Source organism: Phaenicophaeus curvirostris, chromosome 2 (assembly GCF_032191515.1).
Source record: "Phaenicophaeus curvirostris isolate KB17595 chromosome 2, BPBGC_Pcur_1.0, whole genome shotgun sequence".
Classification (NCBI taxonomy): Eukaryota; Metazoa; Chordata; class Aves; order Cuculiformes; family Cuculidae; genus Phaenicophaeus; species Phaenicophaeus curvirostris.
The window spans coordinates 74,871,387-74,894,164 of record NC_091393.1 but is presented as its reverse complement, the minus strand read 5'-3'; the positions used below and the strand labels follow the sequence as shown (position 1 = coordinate 74,894,164).

The 22,778-nt window shown below is 37.4% G+C and overlaps 2 protein-coding genes across 4 annotated transcripts in view; both read right to left on the bottom strand.

The window, feature by feature from the left end:
* LOC138718243 (protein ELYS-like) overlaps window positions 1-15,937 on the bottom strand; it is a 53,971-nt gene extending 38,034 nt beyond the window's left edge. Inside the window, exon 1 of the mRNA XM_069852597.1 lies at window positions 15,879-15,937. The gene's annotated coding sequence lies outside the window, so the exon portion shown is untranslated. The remainder of the gene's footprint in view (window positions 1-15,878) is intronic.
* LOC138718208 (protein ELYS-like) overlaps window positions 1-22,778 on the bottom strand; it is a 47,675-nt gene that overhangs the window by 16,679 nt on the left and 8,218 nt on the right. For 2 of the 3 annotated variants that reach the window (XM_069852530.1, XM_069852529.1), the window contains exons 3-21: window positions 22,270-22,523; window positions 18,820-19,000; window positions 17,814-18,021; window positions 16,453-16,569; window positions 15,397-15,481; window positions 12,464-12,614; window positions 9,839-9,971; window positions 9,568-9,749; window positions 9,029-9,090; window positions 7,956-8,084; window positions 6,240-6,330; window positions 6,068-6,157; window positions 5,765-5,905; window positions 4,889-4,993; window positions 4,211-4,304; window positions 2,582-2,705; window positions 2,416-2,472; window positions 1,081-1,227; window positions 129-316 (exon numbers count right to left, since the gene is read on the bottom strand). In XM_069852530.1, coding sequence (XP_069708631.1) covers window positions 129-316; window positions 1,081-1,227; window positions 2,416-2,472; window positions 2,582-2,705; window positions 4,211-4,304; window positions 4,889-4,993; window positions 5,765-5,905; window positions 6,068-6,157; window positions 6,240-6,330; window positions 7,956-8,084; window positions 9,029-9,090; window positions 9,568-9,749; window positions 9,839-9,971; window positions 12,464-12,614; window positions 15,397-15,481; window positions 16,453-16,569; window positions 17,814-18,021; window positions 18,820-19,000; window positions 22,270-22,523 — 2,539 coding nt within the window. The remainder of the gene's footprint in view (window positions 1-128; window positions 317-1,080; window positions 1,228-2,415; window positions 2,473-2,581; window positions 2,706-4,210; window positions 4,305-4,888; window positions 4,994-5,764; window positions 5,906-6,067; window positions 6,158-6,239; window positions 6,331-7,955; window positions 8,085-9,028; window positions 9,091-9,567; window positions 9,750-9,838; window positions 9,972-12,463; window positions 12,615-15,396; window positions 15,482-16,452; window positions 16,570-17,813; window positions 18,022-18,819; window positions 19,001-22,269; window positions 22,524-22,778) is intronic. The other variant, XM_069852532.1, reaches the window with a different exon arrangement.

Below are 22,778 nucleotides of genomic sequence, written 5' to 3'. Positions count from 1 at the left end.
TAATCAAAAAGATGTCCAAAATTATTGTATGCAAGTTTAAAGGAGATTTAGGGGATTGTGATTTATATTATTTGTTCTCCACTTTTCACAATATTTTAATGTCAAAATGGTGGGAGATATTTCTTTACCTATTGGATAACAACACAGTGAGGCAAAGCTGCACTTCACTACTGCTTGACATTGATGGCTTCATCATCTGTATGTATCTGAGGGCGCGCTTATGTTCTCCTTGACACATGAGAGATTGAATAATTCTCATATGTAGCAATGACACAGTTTTGATTGTAGCGGGATGAAAGAGCAGGGCCAGTGAATTCTGTGGAAGTTAGAGAGCAGGTTTATTAAGATATATATGTACACTCATGCAACACAAATATCCAAGTTTCTTAAAGTAAGGGTGAATGTTTATTAAATAAACTTACATGACTATCTAATTAAATACTTGATACAGGTTGTGTTAATAAAAATTCTTAGTGTATTTCCAGAAAATCTATTCAGTTAGCCATACAGAACAAAGGTAGTGTTTTAAAAGAATTAGTTCATACTTTTCTAGGTTAATCAAACCTCTTTATACAAACAGCACTTTCTACGAATTAATAAAAAGAAATATATAAATAGAAAATTATTCTCCAAGACAAACAGATCCTATTAACATCATGACAAAGTACAGACTTGAGCATCAGAAAGAACACAAAGTAGGTTGAAAAGTCACTTTTGCAGTCTTCCACCTCAAACCTTGCTGCTATGATCACAGTTTTAATATTGAAAGTACTGAAAACACTTTTTGAGAAGGTCTTCAACTGGTCTGCTGAAAACAACCTAAACAGATTGCAACGTTTGAAAATTCAGCTATCAAGCTGTATTCAAGTTGATTTCTTCTTTGTTTTAACCAGCCTCCCGGGTTTTAAGTAATTAAAACAAAATTTCAAATCATAATTTATAGCTCGAGATGTAGTAGATGCAAAAAAGCATCTCATAGTTTAGCACCTGTTATTAGCTAAGCACCAACTTCTTAAAATCATTTTATAGATGACAGCTTTGTGTGGTAATTTATGTCCAACTAAACAGTAACATACTTACTTCATAATCATTGTGATCTAGAAGCCAAAACCCTTGAATAAGCTTAACAAGACCCCAAGGGATAGCAAAGGCAGTTGGGAAGGAGTCAATTGAAGTTTCTGTTTTATTCGGCATGGAATGCATGATATCTAGCAGCAAGTAAATTGTCTGATATCAAGTATATAATTAAGGCTAACAAATTCTTAAGACCAACAACTTAACCCATTGCATTTAGAAAAATATAATTAAATAAGAATAAAGAACTGGTAGGAAGCAGAAAATACTAATGGCTTAGTTTTGTCATTTTAAGGTATTTTAATCTGAAGACAGTCAGGTCCTAATGACAAAACAGCATTCTGAATAAATAACCAGAAAGAAATACACTTTGATTTCTGTAAGGCATCCAGAAAGGTTAGCTATAGATATTTAAATACTTTGGTTATAAACTCAGGCTCCCTCTTTAGTCAGTGGAGCTATCTGCTAGACATTCAAAACAGTAGAATATCCAATGCTCAGCAATTAAAGGAAGCAAATTCTATGGTTAGTTTTCTTCCTCATTTCCAGAGTATATAAAACAACATTAATTATTATGTCCTTACAATACAACTTAGCTCTTTATGACTGAAACTGGACCTAAAATAGTATGCAGATCACTCATCGGTAGTGTCATTTTTTTTCTGACACCAGTTTTAAGTGACATATTCTAAGAAGAGAGCTCTATACTATCCACTGTTTTCAAAGCCCTTTCCCTCTGGGCTGCCATCTCAGGTGTGGCAACATTAAAGAAAACAGATTCTGTGTATTTCAATAGCTTAAAAATTAAGTGTCTGCCAATGACTTTCCTCTTCTCTCTCATTTATCACTTTGTGCCCCTGCACTTTCAACAGAATAAAAGCGACCACTGTTAGTTGTGTTGGAAAAACAATGATTTCAGCAACAATGAGGTGCTGGTAAGCCACTGTTAGAAATACTTTTGCTATAAAGCATCAGGTTTTAGTGCATTGTTTTAGTAAGTACCCATTCACTACAGACATGGATGCTTTAAAAAATTAAAAGCAGTCTTTAAATTTTGAGAAAAACTAAAGGGTTTTCTTACTTTCAACATTTCTCAGTAAACACACTATACATCAAAAAAGACTTTGTAATAAAACAACTTAAAAAAAATCATAAAAATCCACAGTACAAAAAAATGAAACAATGTTTCCATCTACAACTAAATCCTAAACTAAATGATTTTACTTGCATTGTGTCTGAAGTATAAATTAAAATACATTCTTAAACACATAGGTGATAAACACTTAACAATATTTTAAGTGCATACACTGAGGATGTAATAAGAATAACTAGAAAGGATACAATTGCGTGTTTGTAGCTTTCCTCGATGCTTTCCAGTAAATAGAGATCCAACAGTGCCTGAAGGGAAAAATTAAATGTTTTTTTTACATACTTCTGTCTTTCGTAAAATCATTGGCTTTTGGGTGGGGAGGGGTATGGTGGTGTTTTCAGTGAACATGGCACTCACATGTAAACTGGGAGGGGGATATTTCCCAGTCCCTCCTTCCTCTCTCTGCCACAACTTTGTAACTTGGTCTCCTAATTGGGAAACCATTCCATCTATCATCAAGCAGTCAGAATCCCATTTTCCTCTGAAACAAAAGGTAGCAAGGATATGGACAGAGGAAAACACTAATTCCAGCAACGGATTTCCTCCAGTCAAAACAAAACCAGAAAGCTGCCATGGGTTAATGAAAGTAATAAATATACAAAGGCAGGATTATGACTTGAAATGCACGTGAAGAAATTTGAATCAGATGAAAGACTATCGTTAGATCATACTGACACATTAAAGGAGTTCAAAATAGAAATCCTAAAAGCCCTCTTACAAATGGAAAAGTTGCAATGACCTTTCATTTCTCGGGTTTTCTTTACTGTTGTATTACTTGTAGTACAAAGGAAGTATAAAGAGAGTTTAAGTGCCCAAAATAACTACTTTCATATTTGCAAACAGGAGAAACCTAACAGTATCAAAATAGCAGGACTATTCTTTAAGACAAATCTAATGCCTCCAATTGTAGTGTTCTGATACACAGATGTGAGACAACAATGGAAATCTCAGATTTTACTCTCAGTATCTCACTTCTGTTACCGAAAATAAGTTATTTTCAGGCAGCTGAGCTTACAGGTAAACTTTAGTAATCATCCTAGAGCAGCATATAGGTTTCTAGATACAGACCATTATAATGATGGATAGCTGATCTTTTGAAAACTACATTCTTAGATCTCCATCACAGTCTCCTGCTACCTTTTAATGCTACACTACCCTTCAATTTCCTGAAAAAAATGCAGAAAAAGCAAACTAACTAAAACTTCCTATGCTTCTAAGGAACACATGAGCCTGTATCTAATTACTTGAGAAGTAAGCTCAGTGAGATAAACTTTCAAGTCAATCTCTAATACACTGCAGCTTCCACCATAATTCATCTTGTTGCATCTTCTTCACAGTGCCAGAGACTAAGCTTCCTTAGGTCTTTACAGAGTTTTCTATACAATTTACAGAGGAAAAACTCTTGTCATCTAATCCAAAGCGTGTATCATCTATATGCTAGTAAGCTGCTCCAGGAGAGAGAGTTCACATTAGGAGGTAACTTTTATCCAATAGCCAGGAGATTGCTAGGGGTGCCAACTATGTCTGTTTTACTAAATTACTCAAACAAACTAGTAAGTAGGAGATTTATGCCAAAACAATGATTGCCATCTATTACTAGTCAATAGAAGAGATGGGTTTTTTTATAGAACAGCAACACATCCATCTGTGTCCAACACAGTTGTTCTGTGCTGAACCGGAGACGACTGATTCTACCCCAATGACACGACCTTTTTCAGTGAAAAGAATTATACTGATTAGCCAATGAATTAAGTACACGACAACACAGCGACAATACCAAGAAATGGTACTAAGCAGAGGTATAAGTAAACATTCTAACACTGGAAAGTAACCTCAGTGTTCAACAGAGCACATGCATAACCAGAGTCAAGAGTACTGCCGGCAAATGCATTAAGTATAGCAAATACAGCTGTTGATATAAAATCTATTCACTTCCACTTCTGAATCTGCAGTGGAAGTGTGCCAGAATTTTCCTGAAAGGCATACCTTGATAAACGCTCAAGTTTCTGTCGCTGACCGGTATAGTAGCTCTGAATCAGAGGATAATTGTAGAAAGGTCTAGATAAATGCAAATCCTCATCTACAGGCAATGAAGTAAAAGCAAGTTAAAGAAGTCAAATTGTTAACATACAAGCTAAGCATCAAGAAGCACAGGCAAGCCTCCAGCTCTGAAATAAACCAATCCTGTTTCTGCCTTTGCTAAGAGATGTGAGACAACTCAATTCCTTCTTGTCTCAAGTGCCATTTCAAGTTTACAGTTCATGTAGCATTCAGAATATGTAGTGTAAGCTAAAGTTCACTATAAAAAAAACAAAAAACAGTTTTCAAAAAATAAAAAGTTCAAAACATGCAGGTTTTGTTGATTAATAGTCCTTTGTTTAAAATCCTAAGTATTTCAGGCTGTGGACATAAGCAACTCCTTGACTTATCGCTATTTCTAAGAAACATCCAGGCAAGAAACTGCTTACAACATTCTATACTATGCATTTGAAAATCTGGTAATATCTCAGTGTCACCAAGAGAACTACGGCACACGTGCCAGTCACTGAACCAACATGACTTGTTATTGACAAAACATTTACAAAAGCATGGCCAAGAATGTGTTCACTGGCATCACTTGCTGGATAGTCTCCTTATGATCAATATATTACAGTCCATGCTCACCTAAGCCCTCTGGAAGGAGACTGGATCGACAGAACCAGATGACCACTTGAGCATACAAAGAAAGAAGGCTAGCTACCACCTGCTTATTTGTCAAGTCTGTAAAACCTGAAAAAAAGGTGTAAGACGATTTTTATTATGCAATTCCTTCCATATTTACAAAATTGTCTTAGTCATACTAAAAGAAAGCATGAAAATAACACAGTAGAAATCACTCTGCAATTTCACTTTGCATTACTTCCTGATTTAAAAAAAAGCAAACACAATCACCACCAACCCAAAAGGCAACCCCTACAAAGAACCAGTTTCACTGAGTTTGAAATAAAAAAAAATAAAGCCTGAACTATTAAAGATACTAATGAATAAGATATCTGGTTTCCACATTACAGAGTTTTCTTCCTACAACAAAGAGGTATTCTTTTTTTCCCCTCAATATGCCAGCCAAACTTGATAATAGAAAAAGCTATAGAAACTCCAGTAACATACTTTACTAGTTACTAATCTGCGTTACCATCATATTTTTAGTATTTGCAGTGTAATATTTGCATGCAATTACCAACTGCAAGCTAAGAACGAAAACAAATAATTTCCAGCATTACCACATTCAGTTGCTGCAATTTCAACCCAGTTGCTTACACAGCTTCTTGCTGAACACAGCCACCCCCACCTATTTGTGTGAACTACAAAAGAAATTCCTCAGCCTGAACACAATGCCTGCTAAGTGATAATCACATCTCAGATTTAAGCCCCTTCTCCTAGCTGAACCTGTCTTCCACTCATCAAAAACAACAAAAGCTCGTGTTTCCACAATTATAACCCAAGCATCATTTGATATCTCACTAAAACATGCCAAAGATTTAGTAATATCATTATACAAACCTTTTTCAGTAAGCTCTTGTGCTTCTGTTAGAAAACAGTTTAAGACTGTGCTAAGGTTGTTCAAAAGACACTGGCAGTGCTGAAGAGACTGCAACGTTTGTGAGTCAATGAAGTTGCAAGAGCCGTCAAATAGTGGAACACCTTTTCAAGAGGAGATATTAAATCATTAGCCCACAGAGCAATTTCAGAGTTTCAAAGTACACTTAAAGAACCGTATGCAATACCATGTACCAGCACATTACTGAATAAACTCAATTAGAAAGAATGATTTGAAGTTTGCAGAAGGATTACACCAGTACTCACATATTCGGTCAAATTCATCTTTCGTATATATCACTTTGTTCCACGTCCACTCAAGAACAAACCGTAAATTAGCTGCAGAACTTGGCTGCTCTGTTAAAAAAAAAAAAAAAGGAATGAACCAACAATATCAAACTAAAAAATGTAAAACACAAAACAACCTAAGAAGTCTTACCTTCAGATGTCCAATGTTTAATGCATCCAGTCAGAAGCTTTAAAGAACCTGTCTGGACAGCTACGGACAATACAGCCTCTAACTGCTCCTCCTAAGCAGGAGAGAGAAAATAAAATGAGAACATTCCATACTTTCAATACCTGAAAGACCAACAAAAAATGTTTCTTCCTAACTGCATGCTCATTCAGACATCACAAAGTCTATTAGCACATGCAACTAATTCCACATACTTTTTCTTAATTCTAGGCACAGGCTGGGCTGCCTGTTGGTCTGAGGATCACATGAATTTTTCCTCTGACATTTCAACTTACTGGAGGCTAATTCTAGTCTTTATTTACATGCCTGTGCATTATAGTATTACTGAGTTCCAATTAACTGTTTTCAGTAACACCCTCTGCTAATACCCATTATGCATTTTGTGTAGGTAAGTTTGCCATCAGGAAGACATGTAGGGGACATAACAAGTAGCGCTATGCAATGTTTGCATGGAAAACGTGAAGCTAAGTTTTCTAAACTATAAAGACACAACACCCAAAACATTAAGTTATAATTTTCTACAATAATACAAAAGGAGTGAAACATTTAAATCCTCATAGGCTTAACTTCTACACTGTTCAAATACTGTATTATAATGTAGTGGTAATCCTTTAGAAGGATAACGCACAGGTATGCACAGACATGAGATATTAAGTAGCAGCTTATTTCAGCTAGCGTTCTGATAGTTCTTTCAAGTGAAAAGATCCTTCGCAAAATTTTACTATTTGTTTTAGGGGTTTGGGGGCTGGTTGGTTGGTTGGTTTTAATCACATTCAAAAGCAACTTTCCCTTCTGCGAATAATCATTACATACAGAATTATTTCTACCCATTGGAATACACATGTGCTATTTCCACCTTTTTCTGAAAACTAGTTTCAGGCAAAGAAACCCACCAAATACTGCCTAAGGTGGCAAACAAAACTCCAAACCAAGCTTCTTGACCATAATTCTGGAACTTGGCTTACTAACATTCAAAAGAAATCACTGCTCCAATGCATAACAAGTCTCCAAACAATATAGTCACAATTCAGCAAAGGCTGGTGCGCTGCAAATGGAAAACCTATGGCAGAGGGGGATGAAGTCACTATGGTGGGATATAGGAGACAGAAGGGACTGGGTGTCATGAGACAAAGGTGATTAAGGTTTTGCGGCAACAAGAAGGCAGTCTAAGAGGAGTAAATTAGGCTATTGCAGCAAAAGGCAAAGGCTACAGAGGGGAAGGTCTGCTTTAAGAGGATGCAGAAAAACTGACTGATGAAGGGAAAATGAGGGGAAGTACTGATGAAATTGATTCATTTACTACAGCTCACTTCTCTGGAAGCAAATAACCATGTCAAGCGCTGCAAGCTGATGTTTGCAATAGCTCACATCAGAGTGAGACACCCTCATCATCAGCTACTGCACCGAACCTAATGCACTTACAAACTGCGCATGACCAACACTGACTGCACATTTCCTTGCACGTACCTGTGGAACAGGATGATTAGACAGGTTTCTAAAGACAGATCTATTCGGACTGTTCCCAGTTGAGCTCCATAGTTTGGATCTAAGAATACTATTACTTCTGCTAATAAAAGTCAACACCAGTATGCAAATTGTATGATGAAAATCAGATCAGCCTCTACAGTCCTGTCAGACAAGATGCATGATTTCCCCCTTGATTCCCTGAAATGCACTCACCTGACTCAAACTGGATGGCTGCACATCAACTAGTCTTGGAGACAGCAAGCCAGCTACAAGACACCTATTGTAGCTATCATGAATGGCTTCCCTTATTGAAGGACCAGATCTCTTTAAAAAATTCAAGGTCTGAAACATCAATCAAAAACTACAGATTAAGACAGCATTATTAGTCAATCACTATGTTTCTAAACAACCATCAACAGAAATAATATAAACGTTCGCTCCAGCTGTCAGAAAGCCTGCATCAGTAACATGCCTTAGCTTAGGAGTCTGAATAAGTATTACTATGTAGCGTTTTCAAGATGGCAGCAAACTAACAGTTACAGTTTATTAAAAAAAACAAAACAAAACCACCTGTAAACCAAACTATCAGCCCTTGCCATGCTCAATTAAGTATATTCTAGCTTCTCTGACAATACACAGGCCTTTCTTTTTCCCTGAACACTGACAAAATACATTCTATATCAGCTCAACTAGCACACAGCTTTAAATCGCACTTTGGAAGATCCTTTCTACGCTTGTTTGTGCAGAAGCTAATTTATGTTGAAAACCTCTAGTAAGCTGAAACTTCATTCACAATTAGTTGTCACAATCTGCGCAGTGGCTTGGAAGTTATAGTTTGGCCAAATTTGGGAGAAAAAAATTTCATTTCTTCTCAAACAGCTAAATGTTTTTCATCTTCTCCATTCTGCCCTCCTTTTTCAAGTTAATCAGGGATCAAGACCCTAACTCATGAGCATGCCGGCAGTTCAACAGATGGGTAATGAAGATATAATAGCTTTCCCCAACTTCCTTCACAGTTTTGTTCTTGCTCCTATAGCAATGTTGCATTCCTTTCTGAACAGTCAATTCCTGATCATACTTCAACAGGAGACTATGGTAGTTTACAGTCCCAAGAACGGACCCAAAATGTTACCATTTGCATAGAACTGGAAGACTACAGTCACAATTATGCACGTGGATGGGCAGGATGAGCACAAAATGATCTCTGACACTGAAAGCAGTGCAACAGAAAACTTAGACAAGATACGTCGCTTGACATTCTCAAAAAAGAGACAGTAAAAGCTCACCTCCTTCTGGAAACCAGTACAAGTCATATGAACAACTCCAGAGCTCAGCAAGCATGTACCATCTGCAGAAACAATGAAAGTATGAACAACATTCCTTACTCTCATAGTCATATTATGATCAGGTTTGCTTCTTTTTTTCAAACAGCAGTATATGGAAAGATACAACTGAGTAGCTGGTGTCTTTATCAGATCACTTACAAACTTTTTTTTAAACAAATAATTACTACATGTAGAAATTTCATCTCTAGTGCTATTGAAGTGCCATACTTTGAGCTTTGGTTCAAAGACATTTAATTTTATGACCATCATCGCTTCACAGCACACATTACAAAAGCATCAAAACCCAAAGTGCAGCAGACTGTCAGATACATTTCACAGTATTACATACCTTATCAGTACAACATAACAAGAGTTCAGTTTGTGAGGCGTCAGGATTTTTTGGTTTGGTTTGCATTTTGAGTGACAATCACAACAGAACTAATAAACAGCATCTGACCTCAATTTAAGCTTATTACTACAAAAAGCAGTGAAATACCTACCAAAATTATAACTGCTTGCATTAAAAAACTGCTCAGTTGGTGGATAAGAAGGAGGAGCAACCCGACTTAGACTCCGCTCATGTAACAGAATATCCAAAATGGGGTCTGGAGAAGTCATGGTTGTTATAGTATCCAGTGACCATAACGCAAAATAGGGGCAATCATGAAGGATTTCTTCTGGCCTTAAAAAAAAAAGAAGTGCATAAGCTAAAAGCTGACATTCAAATAAAGTATTTGTAGGAGTAGTGAAAAAAGCCTAATAAAAATCTACCTCAGTGAATCCGGCATTTGAGCATGGTACCAGCAATTAATGTCAAACACACCCAAATACGTAGATGGTTTTCCCTGACCATATGTGTTCACTTGCCAACTGAAGACTGATACACTGATGTCAGGAGATATTACTGTAAAAGACAAAACATTCTTTCTTACTTGTAGAAAATGCAATATGCCTGATATTTTTAAAACACTGTTTTCTGTTTTGGCTTAGTTCAGGGAACACGGCACTTAGTAAGACTAATACAGAAATTTACAGAAGAGCAAACATCTTTGTGACATATTTCAGATACACTGACCCTTTTTAGTCTTCAAACTGTATCAGTTCTAAGCCAAATCAAATACACAATTATTAGCTAATTAAGTTTTCCATACAAAAAGATTTGATCAAGACCTTTAGCTAGGTGAGGAGTTTAGCCAAAATATATGCTAGGAACACAGACATTGCTGCTTTTAGAAAGCATACAAATAATTATCGTATACATTTGTATCACTCATCTGGCTTTATTAATTTCTAGATTTAACTCTATTACAAGTTCTAAGAATAGCTCTTTTTCAGCATATTCATAATGAAAGAACACAAGAATCATACAACATAAGGATTAAAACCCCCACACTCAACAAACAGGAAACTGGAATAAACACTTTCAAAATGTTCTATTCCACTTCTCAGAGGAAGTGAAATAGTTGCTCATGTCTGGGGAGAATGCATTCTCTGGACGTAAGAAAAGTATGCAAGTAGATCATTTACCCTCAGAGTAAGGAACAAGACGACAGTTTGCTTGGCAAAACATTTCTCTGTTGAATTCATCACTACCATCTGGGGATCCTCACACACTTTACCATAACTCCTGTGCCATTTCAGTTTTGTTAGCTGCTGAAACTTCCTTTAAAGCTATCAATTATTTTCATAATTCAGAAGATGGTTTCATTGCTAGCCTCAACTTGCATTCAACAGAAGCTCCTATGTGCCTAGAACTTAACTTGAACAGACTCTGGATAAAAGCTAATTAGAAAACACTTGAAAAACTAGAGGTATTTCTCTCTGTCTCTCACTTAATAAAAATGAGACAGAAAGGATTTCTTTTTGTTGGTTTTGTTTTGGGTTTTATTGGAGGGTGAAGGGGTGGCAGGGCAGTGTTGTTTATTTGGCGTAACAAGTTTCTAGAAGGCTCTCTGCTCAGAAACATGACACAAGTGCCAAAATCCAAAGGTGTTTTTATTAGATTTTGACACACTGTTGATAGAGAATGGCATCATAAAAGAGATGGAAACTGACAGTTCAGGACTAAATCAAAGACAATAAACAGAAATAGGCTAGAAAGATCATGCGAGTATCATCTTTATAGCATCAAACATAAGGTAAGGCCAGCAAGAAGCGAAAGAAGGTGAAGAATGCAGTCAAACAAAAGGATATGAAAGTTATCACTGCAGCAGGCTTAAAGATATGGTCAGAGCATAACTGAATGTCTAAACCCAAAGATGCATACTTTATTATTGCAAGATAATGGAAGATACCATAAGAATTTTAACTGTATGGACAAGGAAAGCTATTGCTGTTAGAACTTGTTGATGCAGGAATCTGTTAGATTTAGAGAAGAAAAAATAGACAGGCAGATCTTAGCATCACTTAGGTTGGAAAAGACTCTTAAGATCACTGAGCCCAAATGTAAACCTAACACTGCCAAGGTCAGCACTAAACCATGTCCCTAAGTGCTATGTCTACAAGCCTTTTAAATACCACCAGGGATAGTGACTCAACCACTTCCCTGGGCAGCCAGCTCCAATGCTTGACAACCAGCTTCACTGCCATTCTTTGGACATGCTCCAGCAGTTCAATGTTTTTCTTGTAGTGAGGGGCCCAATCACTTCCCTAGTCCAGCTGGCCACACTATTGCTGATACCAGCCAGGATACTCTTGGCATACTTGGCCACGTGGGCACACTGCTGGCTCATGTTCAGCCAGCTGCTGACCAGCACCCCCAGGTCCTTTTCTATCAGGCAGCTTTCCAACCACACTTCCCCAAGCCTGGAGCATTGTTGTGACCCAAGTGCAGGACCCGGCCTTGGAGAACCCCACAGAAATGGCATTGGCCCATTGATTCAGCCTGTCTAGGTTCCTCTGCAGAGCCTTTCTACCCTGTCATATGCAAACTCACTGACGGAGCACTCAAGTCCCTCTTCCAGATCATTGATAAAGATTTAAACAGAACCAGTCCCAATACTGAGCCCTGCGGAACAATGCTTGTGACCTGCCTCCAGCTGTATGGAGACATAGGTTTAAAATGGGGGAGGAGGTAAATATTCAGGTAACACTGCCAAGCAATGGAGAGGATGATCTTATTCTTCAAAGAATACAGCTGGAGGAACAAAACAACTGACAAGCATGATACAGATGACCCCACCACACATTACTATAGAATACCAGCAAGTATAAAATAAAACCTATTTTTTCCATAAAAGAAGTCCCACATAACTTATGTACCATTTTTTTCCTTTTAAGTAAGCCAAACAAACTAGTCTATATAGATGTTTAAGACTTGCAGACTGTGGGTACAGAACAGCTTAGATTCCCAAACCATTTAGTTTAGAATAACCCAACACAGACATCAGAACAAACCTTCATTAACGCCATCCTCTCTGTCAACATGGTTGCGAAATTTTTCTATTGTCTGACAGCTGAGTAATTTAGTATTGCTTGTCTGCCCCCTCAAGGGAAAGATTCCACCTGTGAGATCTAAACTGTACCTTTCATCACAGTATTCCAAACCCTGGGAAAACAAAAGATGAGAGAACAGGTCATTTTGAGGTGATAACATACATTCTACCTAAACAGAAAAAAAAAGTCTGTATCTGATATAATATGCATATTATATTGTGTACACTTTCCATGAGCTTCTTTCTGATGGCAAGTAGATACCATACCTGACATGCCAGTGAGTTGTCAAATCATAGCGGGTAAGTTTGGCTTTAACAGCTTTGCACACTTACAACATTTAGCATTTCCCTAACATTATTCAGTCTAAATGTGTCTAAACATGTTTTGCAGAATTCCTTGCAATGTGAAGGCTTCTTTACAAACCTTAATATAGATCTACAAAGAGATATCTGAAAGAATGCAGTACCATAGGCACGCAAAGCTCTGCTCCATGTCTTGATTAAAGAACTGATGAAGTTTGAGAAATCATGCCACTACAGCAGCTAAAGCTCTGGGGAGAGGTCTTACCTACAGGCACACCACTAGAGTGAAAATGCATCCAGAGAATTTCTTACTGATTAACAGTTGTCTTCTAAACCACATAAGCTCTTACCAGCTCCTCCTCTAATCTTGTCAGATACTATAGGGTGACAGCACCCTCAGTTGCATCACCCAGCACAGCCAACAGCAAAAGGGGAAAACAGAGAACCCAAGTTTCCTAAACTTTCAGAGCTCTAAAATGAACTGGCATGAAACAACACATTCTCCTACAATCTCAGAGGATACGTCTGAGAAGAGACAGACTTTCTCTTAATGGTTCTAGGGAATGCTATAAATAAATACCAAGGCCGTCCAAAAAAAAAAAGAACTTAAAAAAAATCAAGTCTACCACTATTAAAAAAGTGTTTCTGAGGTAAAGCAATATATTTTTCATTTTCCACACTGGGGCAAGCAAATCTAACGTGAAGGAAGATGTTAAGGAATGAGTTCATTCACCAGTAAAATATGAAGACACTTTTCAAATGAGAAGTACTGGTCAACTGTGAAAGTAGAGACTGTACTCTGTCCATCCACAGGCACTGTGAAGAAAAAGACGTGCTTCATGACGATGACTGGATGCACTAGTAGCAGTGACAGCTGAGGTGGTATGAAAAAAGATCTTTGAAAACATATCTTAAGCATACCTTAATATTTAATTACTTGAGCGGACTTAAACCAGCCTCAAAGGCAATGGAGACACAAGTTTAACATGCATTGATAAAACCAGTGCCACATGTTCCAAAAGTCCCACCTGTGGCTTTTTACCATGATACAACGTCAAATAGGCAACATTTCATAGAATTAAGTCTCATTCCTGGAAAGTAAAGCATTGATGCAGTAGTCTTTCAAGTTCCTACAAACTATATTCAATGAACAAGGATCAACAGCAGATTCCACCTTGTTTGCTAAAACTTGGCATGGCAATTGGGAACAACTCAAATATTCTGCTGCTTAACATAGAGAAGAAACTTGACTCAGAGAGACATGGAGGCCAATGCATGACTACGAGAGTCTTCTGAGACTAAATGCATCCTGTGTAGAACACAGATCCTAATGCATCTTTGGGGATTTTGCAGGGGAGGTTGGGAGTTGTTTTGAGGGGTTTTTCTGGCAGTAGGTATAACCAGGTCTTGGTATGAAGTTACATGTGTAAGTGGCTCCTCTGGAAGCTAGATGAAGAACCAGTCTTTTCTCCCCAGAGAGTCCAGCTCTTTAGCTCTCTCTCAACCTTAAGATTCGTTCTCATTTCACTCTCTCACACCACCTTTTCCAAACACCTAACCTTTATCTATTCAACAGCAACATTGATCAAACGCAGAAGGAGCTTTCCTGTACATAGGGAAAAAGGTCTATATTTAAACACATTCAAAAATATCAAAATGCACAGTCGCTACACAGAGTATCATGACACAAGAATCACTCCTATTGCATTCCATACCTACTGAGATTATACAAGAGAAAGTATCAAAATAGGAGGAAAGAATTGCTCTGAATTAAGATTCCTTCACCTACAAAAAGATTTTGGAAGAGTTCCAAGCATACTACTGAACAGAATTATACATTATACAGAAGCATCTCATTCCTGGTAGATTTCTGAGATACAATGACACCTCCTCTGTATTTTAAACACATCATCTTTGGATCATCTTTTCTAAAAAGTTCTGTATACTAATCTGACCAAATCATATCACTGTTTACTACACCTTTACATAATTTGCTGGCTTTAAGAGTATATTTAATAGGTAATCCAGTCAAAAGCTAGAAAGAGTTCTCTTTACAGCTACTGAGTTTCAGGATCAAAACTTACAAGACACTATAGTATAGTTCAGCTGAAATCCACCTGACAGAGCTCAACAGAAGAAACAAAGATCAGAAAAGAATAAATAAATAAATATATATATATTTTTGACCCTATTTTAATAAAGTGAGACAGATATAAGCTTATTCAAATCTGCAGTTTGGTTAAACAAAGCTCTTCATAGCCACATCTTCTTTTCCTACAAGCCATTACTTCAACATGCAAACCCAGAATAATTTTATTTGTAAAAGATGCTTAATTTTAAGGAATGCAGTGTATACGGGCTCTTTGCAGATGCATCTGCTTGGAACACAAAGTGCTGCAGTGTAAAACCATATGACTTGTTTTCAAGAAGTATGGACAAAGACCATGCCCAGGAAGACTCACCGAAAGATATTTTTTAAAGCCTGCTCTGAATTTTGACAGTAAACATTACCCCTGTCAACTTAACTGTGAACTAATATATCACTTAGAGAAAATTACTCTTTTCATCTGTTCACACACACAGACCTCTCACCTCATACAGTACTTGTCCTGATGCCAAGCGTTTTCGGTCACCGAATGCTAACTGCAACAGATGTAAACTCACAACATCACCTTCACTGAAAAAGATATAAATGATGAAATGGGATTACAAAGATGTTTTATATTTCTCATTATAATTTTATTAGATCTAGACTAAAGTTTTCTTAATTGCATGCTTTTGCTGAAAAGAAAAACAGCACTTCACAAAACAGGATAATTGGTCAGCCTTTAGACACCAAACCATAAAGAAGGAATCTTTGACACTAACAGTTTCAGGGGCAAATGCTAACCATACAATTAGAAAGCTTTAATACACTGTATGGACTAAAAATTTCTGGAAGTAGTTCTTCACAGTGAGGAGTTCTCAATCAAAACTGCTTTAAAGCCAGACTTCAAAAGGACTGCCATTGTAGGCACAGCTGAGCTGATTAAACAGCTTCCTGAAGCTGAGAGAGCGGGGTCTTGCACCCCTACCTTTCCATTAAAGTTCCAGTCCCTCTTGTATACACTGCACCCTTCCACATACTGATTTGTGTCATCGGCCCAGCAGGAAGCCATTCTCTTAACTGCTGAACAGTGATGTTCTCAGCCAGGTAAGCTGAATTGGCTCATGAAGGTTGCTCAAGTGGATGCAAGGGAATTTGCAATACCTTCACCTCTTTCCTTCAGGGGCAGCTGTTCTATTGGTGCCTTTAGCATTCTAGATCTGTAGACTAAGCTACTTTTAATGGTGTTTTAATACTGTAGTATGAGTATAAAACCAATCATGAAGCAGTCATCAAGAAACAAAAGAAATTATATAAGAAAGCAAGCACAAAAAAAATAGCCAGTGTGGTTTTGCCTTCTTTCACAAGGTAAGAACTACTAAGTCCCACCTCTACTTCTGTTAAGTCCTGTCAAAAATTGCACTGCATGCTTAACACTTTCCATACCTGAAACAATCTACTGCATAGCTAAATAAACAAAACAAAGACACACATACCAACAGAATGTGAACAAATACTGAAAAAAAAAAAAAATCAGTGGCTCACTGTAAGTTTTGATTCACCTTTCTTGCGTAGACTGAACAGCCCACAAGTAACAACAATTGCGAGGATCGTTCTCTGGCTCTTGAAAAGTAACAGTGTAGACTGGAATCCTTCCTCCTTCAAGCTGACAGTGGTGTCTACAGGTTTAAGAAAAAAGGGAAAAAGAAAGAATTAAAAAGGTGAGCCTATTGGCCCTAACTGTTCGTTAGAAGCATCTTCTGAGAAAAGAGCACCTGATAAGCTTATCCTCCAAGTACAGAAGGTCATACTTCCATCTCAAAGAAGCAAGTCAAAGAAGTCACTACTTTATATGCAATGGTCAAGAAGCAAGGAAATTACTGCCCATCAAATGATATAACCTGAGTTTATGCCCTCCTCTGCCTAAGAAGGAGGAACATGCACGATTGCTTCAGCTGCCAGGCAAAAGATTGTTCTTAATGTTGTGGCCTACTTCAATATTGAACCGCGAAGACAGCATATCTTCTGAACACATTTAAAACAGTGCCAAAGAGAAGCAATTTACTGATTATTTACTTGGCCTATGTACAACATTTTTCTTCCAAACATCTCAATCTTATTGGTACCTTCACAATCTATTCTTGCTACCTATACCCTCACTTTCTACTTAGCCACCCAATAGTTTCCAGTGAGTTGCTGCATGTATGAGGGAGTGAACCCCTATCTAAATTTGGTCAAATATTTCAAGTGAGATTGCTCTTTGGCAGATTTAGAATCACCTAATAATTTTCCTGCTGCTTAGAGGTTTACATGACCCTTATTCACATCTCCAAGTGTTCCAGGCAAATTTCATTCACATGCATCTTGGGGTCAACCTCCTATTTGGTCAAGGTTGAAATGAATTTACTTCCAGGCACAGATCAGCTATTGACTTTCCCTGTCTCATTAGTTTCACTTTGGACACAAGAACATTATCACCAAAATCACATTATTAACATACTTCAGCCTTCCAATGTATAGCCAAATTGCAGTAACTGGTTGTGAAAACAAATTTCTTAACTCTACCACATCGAGATACACACAGCTCCTGGTTTCACTCAATGCTACCAATAGAACAAACTGTGCTATAAGAATCAGCTCTATCACATCCTAACTGCTTGTCATTATCCTAAGAATCATGTTTTCCACAACTACTCAATCCGCAGGCATAATAAGGAAAACAATCTTAGTTCAGCGTGGAGTAAGTGGTCCATTTAATCCATCTCTGAGTTAACAGTTATTGCAGAAGAGGATTTCTAAACATTCCAAAATTATACTCAACATTTCAGTCCCTGGAAAAGTCCTATTAACATGTTTCCTTCAGCAAAAAGAAAAATGAGAGCCCTGCCCCTCCAGGCATGGCCAAGCGTAAAGCTCTACTTACTCCCTCTTCAAAGTTTTCATATTCCATAGTGACAGGTAGCCATCTGAAAAACCCACAACGAGTTGATTGCTTCTGCTTATGTAGAAGAGTGTTGATATTGCTGTTCCTGAAGGGTTTTGTAATTGAAAAGACAGATGTCTCCCTCCTCTGGTTGCTGTTTCTCTTCTTTGTGGAACTTCAGCAGGAAATCTAGTGACCAATTCTAGATCTACACAAACAAAACCATGGCGTAAATGGATGTGTTATGCCATTTAGGTTGTATTTTAAATACTAACATGACAACACCTAGAATCCAATTCTACCATCCCTGGCAAAATATTCATTTATGCAACCTTTTTTTTTTTTTCCCCTGTTTCCATTCTGTAGGCATTCAAAGAACAAAAGAAATCTCTGATCAGGCAGGTATTCTCACTTGTATTTCAAAACCAGGTAAAAGTGTAACCTTCAGAGAAAACTTCTTGGACTCCCTACATCAGAAGCCTGGAGCTCATGATGAAGCTGTTTGAGGTGACATTATCTCCTGAAGACACTGCTGTAACAGCCAAAACAGCATATGCAGTTTGAATACACAAATTAGAGATTTCACGCATCCAAATGCATGATTTCATGTACGTCAGATTTATTTTAAAAAACAAGCCTAAACATTGCTGTGAGTCAATTAACAGAAGCAAAAGAACATTCCTGAGGAACAGGGCACCTCTGATACAACTTCCCATCAGGCAGCTGCACTGGCTCAGATGGTAAGTTTCTGACTTACACTGGTAAGAATTGTACTGACATAGGGATCTTGGTGAGAGGGAGGCATGTATAACACTAGGAGGAGTATTAAGCCACTCCCATTTTTATTCAGTTCAGGACTATATGATAAAGCACCACCCGTAACTAGTAGTCATGAATGCCTGCACATTACTGTCTTCAAAGAGGGATGCATACTGATGCATAATCTTTATTTACAAGCCATAAGTTTGCCTGCTTTTAAATTCAAGTTTAAAAACTGCAAGCTTACCTGACGCTTCTATTTCATTCTGGCTGCAAGATAAATCATCCAAACAAAGGTCGACCAGAAGCAGATGACCAACATCGGTAGCCACTGCTGCTACTCCAAAGAACCATCGCAGACTCTGATGTAGATGTCGAGTGCTCACACTGGCTCCTCCGTGATTAGTTATAAGTTCTATAGCAATTACCTACAGGAAAATCACACGTTAATATTTAAACTGTTTGACTAGCTAAACAGAAATCATTCAAAAGCAAAGTCAGAATTAGCACATCAGAAACAAGAAAGTGAATACAGGATCATGAAACTTAAAAACAAAGCATTGCTTCCCATTTTATCAGGAATAGAAAATACCTATACGAAAATCTCTTAATGCCTTACATTTACTACGTTTCCTACAGTTATTTAACTGAATTAACTTCATCTTAAATGGTGCATTCTACTATTAGAGCTTACCAGTTTCCATAACCTAGTTAGGTAATAGACTCTAAGAAAATATAGAAAATCAGTTGGGTGCAAGAAACTTTCTTACTTAAGTTCCTGAATTTCAATAAAGACAACACTAAATCTCATTCTCCCACTGCTCACAGCCCATCAGCACTATGATGCAGGCTGTGCCTTCTTTGTACACAGGTATGAGGATAAATCATACCTGTAAGTCAGACAAGGCAGCGGTCAAGTTGCATGGTAGACACACCATTTCCATCAGAATGAAACATTTTTAGAAAGTCTTGAAAGGAAATATGAGCTTAGTGTAATTCATATTGGTCCTCATTTAGACAGAAAGTAACAACCAGATAAAATATATTAAAAAAACCATTTAAATACACACCAGCACTTCTAAAAATGTTAACACAACTTTGAAAAGCCAGGTTAAAACAACAGCAACGAGCACAGGAGTTTGTTAGGTAAAAAGCTAACTCCAGTGAAGGAAGAAGCGCACATTGCTTTTTAACATGCAAAGCAGTCTACATGCAACTTTATAACAATGTGAAGAGAAACCCATTGGTACATCTTGCAACGCATCCAGGACAATACTGACAGCTACAGCATAAGCAACATACAAGCACATAAGATTCCTGCACTAAAGCTCTACAACACAAGAACATAGGCTATTGTTTACCTTTCTTACAAAATGCAATACAATAAAAACAGGAGCTTGACATCAACAGCAAGATTTTACACAAAAATAAATCCAAGCAGTCAGCATCATAAGGAAGTAGATTTTTAGTCTATTTTTCTTTACCTCAAAGGGTGGGGAAAAATAACTAAGCCCCGAAATTTTCTTCTCTCCCAGATCAAGCAGTTGCTATGACACAGTCTTCCCAAAACGTCTCCCAATTTTAACCCTTTTATTTCCCATGTAAAAGCTCCTGAAACTGCATATTTTTCCACTGCACTATGGACTGGCCTTTCATATTCTCCTAGACTACTGCCAACTCATTCTGGGAACAAAGAAAACTTTTCTCAGCTCAATGAATCTGAATGCTACCCTTTTGCCTTATGCAAACCAGGAAAATTTCTGAAATTATCATTCAATAGTTCTGAAATATAAAATGATTATAAACTAATACAATGTATGTTTTTAATTCAGATTGGCTTTAACTAGATTCCCATTCAAATAACTCATTAACATTTTTTGTTTTCTGCTGCATTTCACCCAGACAATGAGATACTCCCACAAAAAAAAAAGGAAGCACCAAAATTTTTTCTACACTTGTGAGTTTGTTTTTTCAATGCTTTCCTTTACTCTGTGAATGACTACACAACTCCTCTTATGCTAAAAAGCCATCACACAGTCACTAGAAATATCCAATATTAACACCCTTGTGGCTTCCACCTCAGACCAGAGTCACCCTAAATTACTGTTAATCTGTACAACTAACTTTTCCACAAAAGATATATCTGCACGGAAAACAGTCTGAAAATTAAGGGGCTCATTAAAGCCTTGAAATAGTATATAATATTATATATATTATATATATATATATAACTATATATTATATAATATAATATAATATAATATAATATAATATAATATATAGTATATAATATAATAATCTATGGTGATCTGACTAACCTCATAGCAAAAAGATAGGAAGCAAAATGAAACCATGAGACCAAACATGCTTTCAATGAAAAGCATTCATGGCATAAGAGCAGAAGTTCAGATAATCTTTGGTGTTATTCCAAAATTCATAACCTTCATCATACCCAGCCAACTTTCCTTCCCAAGGCTTCGTCATGTTTCATCGTGAACCACTTTTTGCACTACAGAAAAACTCCCTCACCCAACTGATAGTTACAACTACGTTCTATTTTAAATCACTCTCCTAACACAGCTTTGATATGTGGCCCTATCCTTCTTAGCCTTTCTTTATCCTATGCCCAGATTACTTAGATTTAAGAAATAAATCTTAACAAAGCTATGTCATTTTTCACAAACCGCATTTCTTTCTTGTGTATAAGCTTATGTCAGCATACAGCTTGCCTTTCCAGCTAAAACTTTAAGATGTATCAAGGCAACAAGCAAACTAATGCAGTGGAGCACCAACTCGACTCCTATCTTTAGAAATTGCCACAATACAAATGCTTACTACTCGTCATCACACTGCAGCATTACAAAAAACCAAAACTCGACCTGTGTTCCTGGTGGAGTTCACATTATGGAAAGCTGAGTGATAAATACGTATTTCTTGGTTGCAGGTTTTAAGATGACAAAAACCCATCGAACGTTGATGTTCTATTGACTCATGGTGATTCCTTGTTTACATTAAGATAAAGGGACTGGGGGACATCACATCCTTTAATGTTACGGGTTATAGAAAACAGAAAAATATAGTAACATTACACCAATGGACCTCATCCACACAAGCACAAGACTCACTAAGCAGAGATTCAAAAGCTGCAGCCTTAAAGTCGATCTGTCAACAATCTGTCAGACAACTCCCTAAAAGCTCTTTTATCCTATTGACAGTCAACATAACAATGTGTTCTGCTCTAAAGTCACCTGTTTGCTTGCCTGAGATTCATGGGAACGTGTCTAAGCCATTTACAGCACAACTACGGAAGCCTGACATCCTTTAAAGACAGTATTTCTGACCTAAATACTTTATTTCTGAAACGTGTATTAGAAAAGTTTTAGAGTGGGCTTTTTTCTTTTTCACTCTGGCCAAACAAAGACATTTTTCAACCATTTTTGGAAGCAGGTAAGTAGGTAACTATGTGCAATAAACCCAGAAAACTTGTTTTACTATCAGTAAATTTAAAAGATAGTGGTACCATTAAGCCCAAGATCTTACATCAAGGCTCCCTTGACTGGATACTCCAAAGTAAAAACATATTAACAAAATATCAAAAAAATACCAGCAGTAAAGAGACGCTCCAAAGCTTTTCCTGAAACTGTATTATGCAGCACCTAAGAACCTAGCTTCATTCCTCTCATAAAGAAGTACGTACCCTTCCTGGAAGAACAACTGCTTTAACTACTCTTGATATTCCAAGGTCATACAGACAGAGGACACTTCCCTCTGCTTCTTCCAAACCAACTAGTAGTCCAGTTCTCTTCTGCCAGGAAAACTCCTTTACCACGCGAACAGTGGGAGGCTGTTCTTGTACTCCACTGAAACGGTATGCAGAATGCCGCTCGCCTGTCACCAAGTTCACTACCTCAAGGTGAGGACCACGTGCCAGCCATGCGAGGCCATTTCTCCCTGGAAGAGAAAAGAAAGCTGACTGAAGCCAAAACTTAAAGTTTCCGAAAGAAGATGGAAAACAACTGAAAAATCACAGTCATTGCCCCTTTCCTTTGGCAAAATGAACTAAGAGAGGCAGACTGACTTACCTAATTCAGGTCAATGATTTAAAATCACTTATTGAAACCCTCAAGCAATACATCTTAAAATTGACAAGCTTTGTGTGTTGCATTCCCATTTGTTATTCCTGCACTGAAGACTTTGGATTGTCCA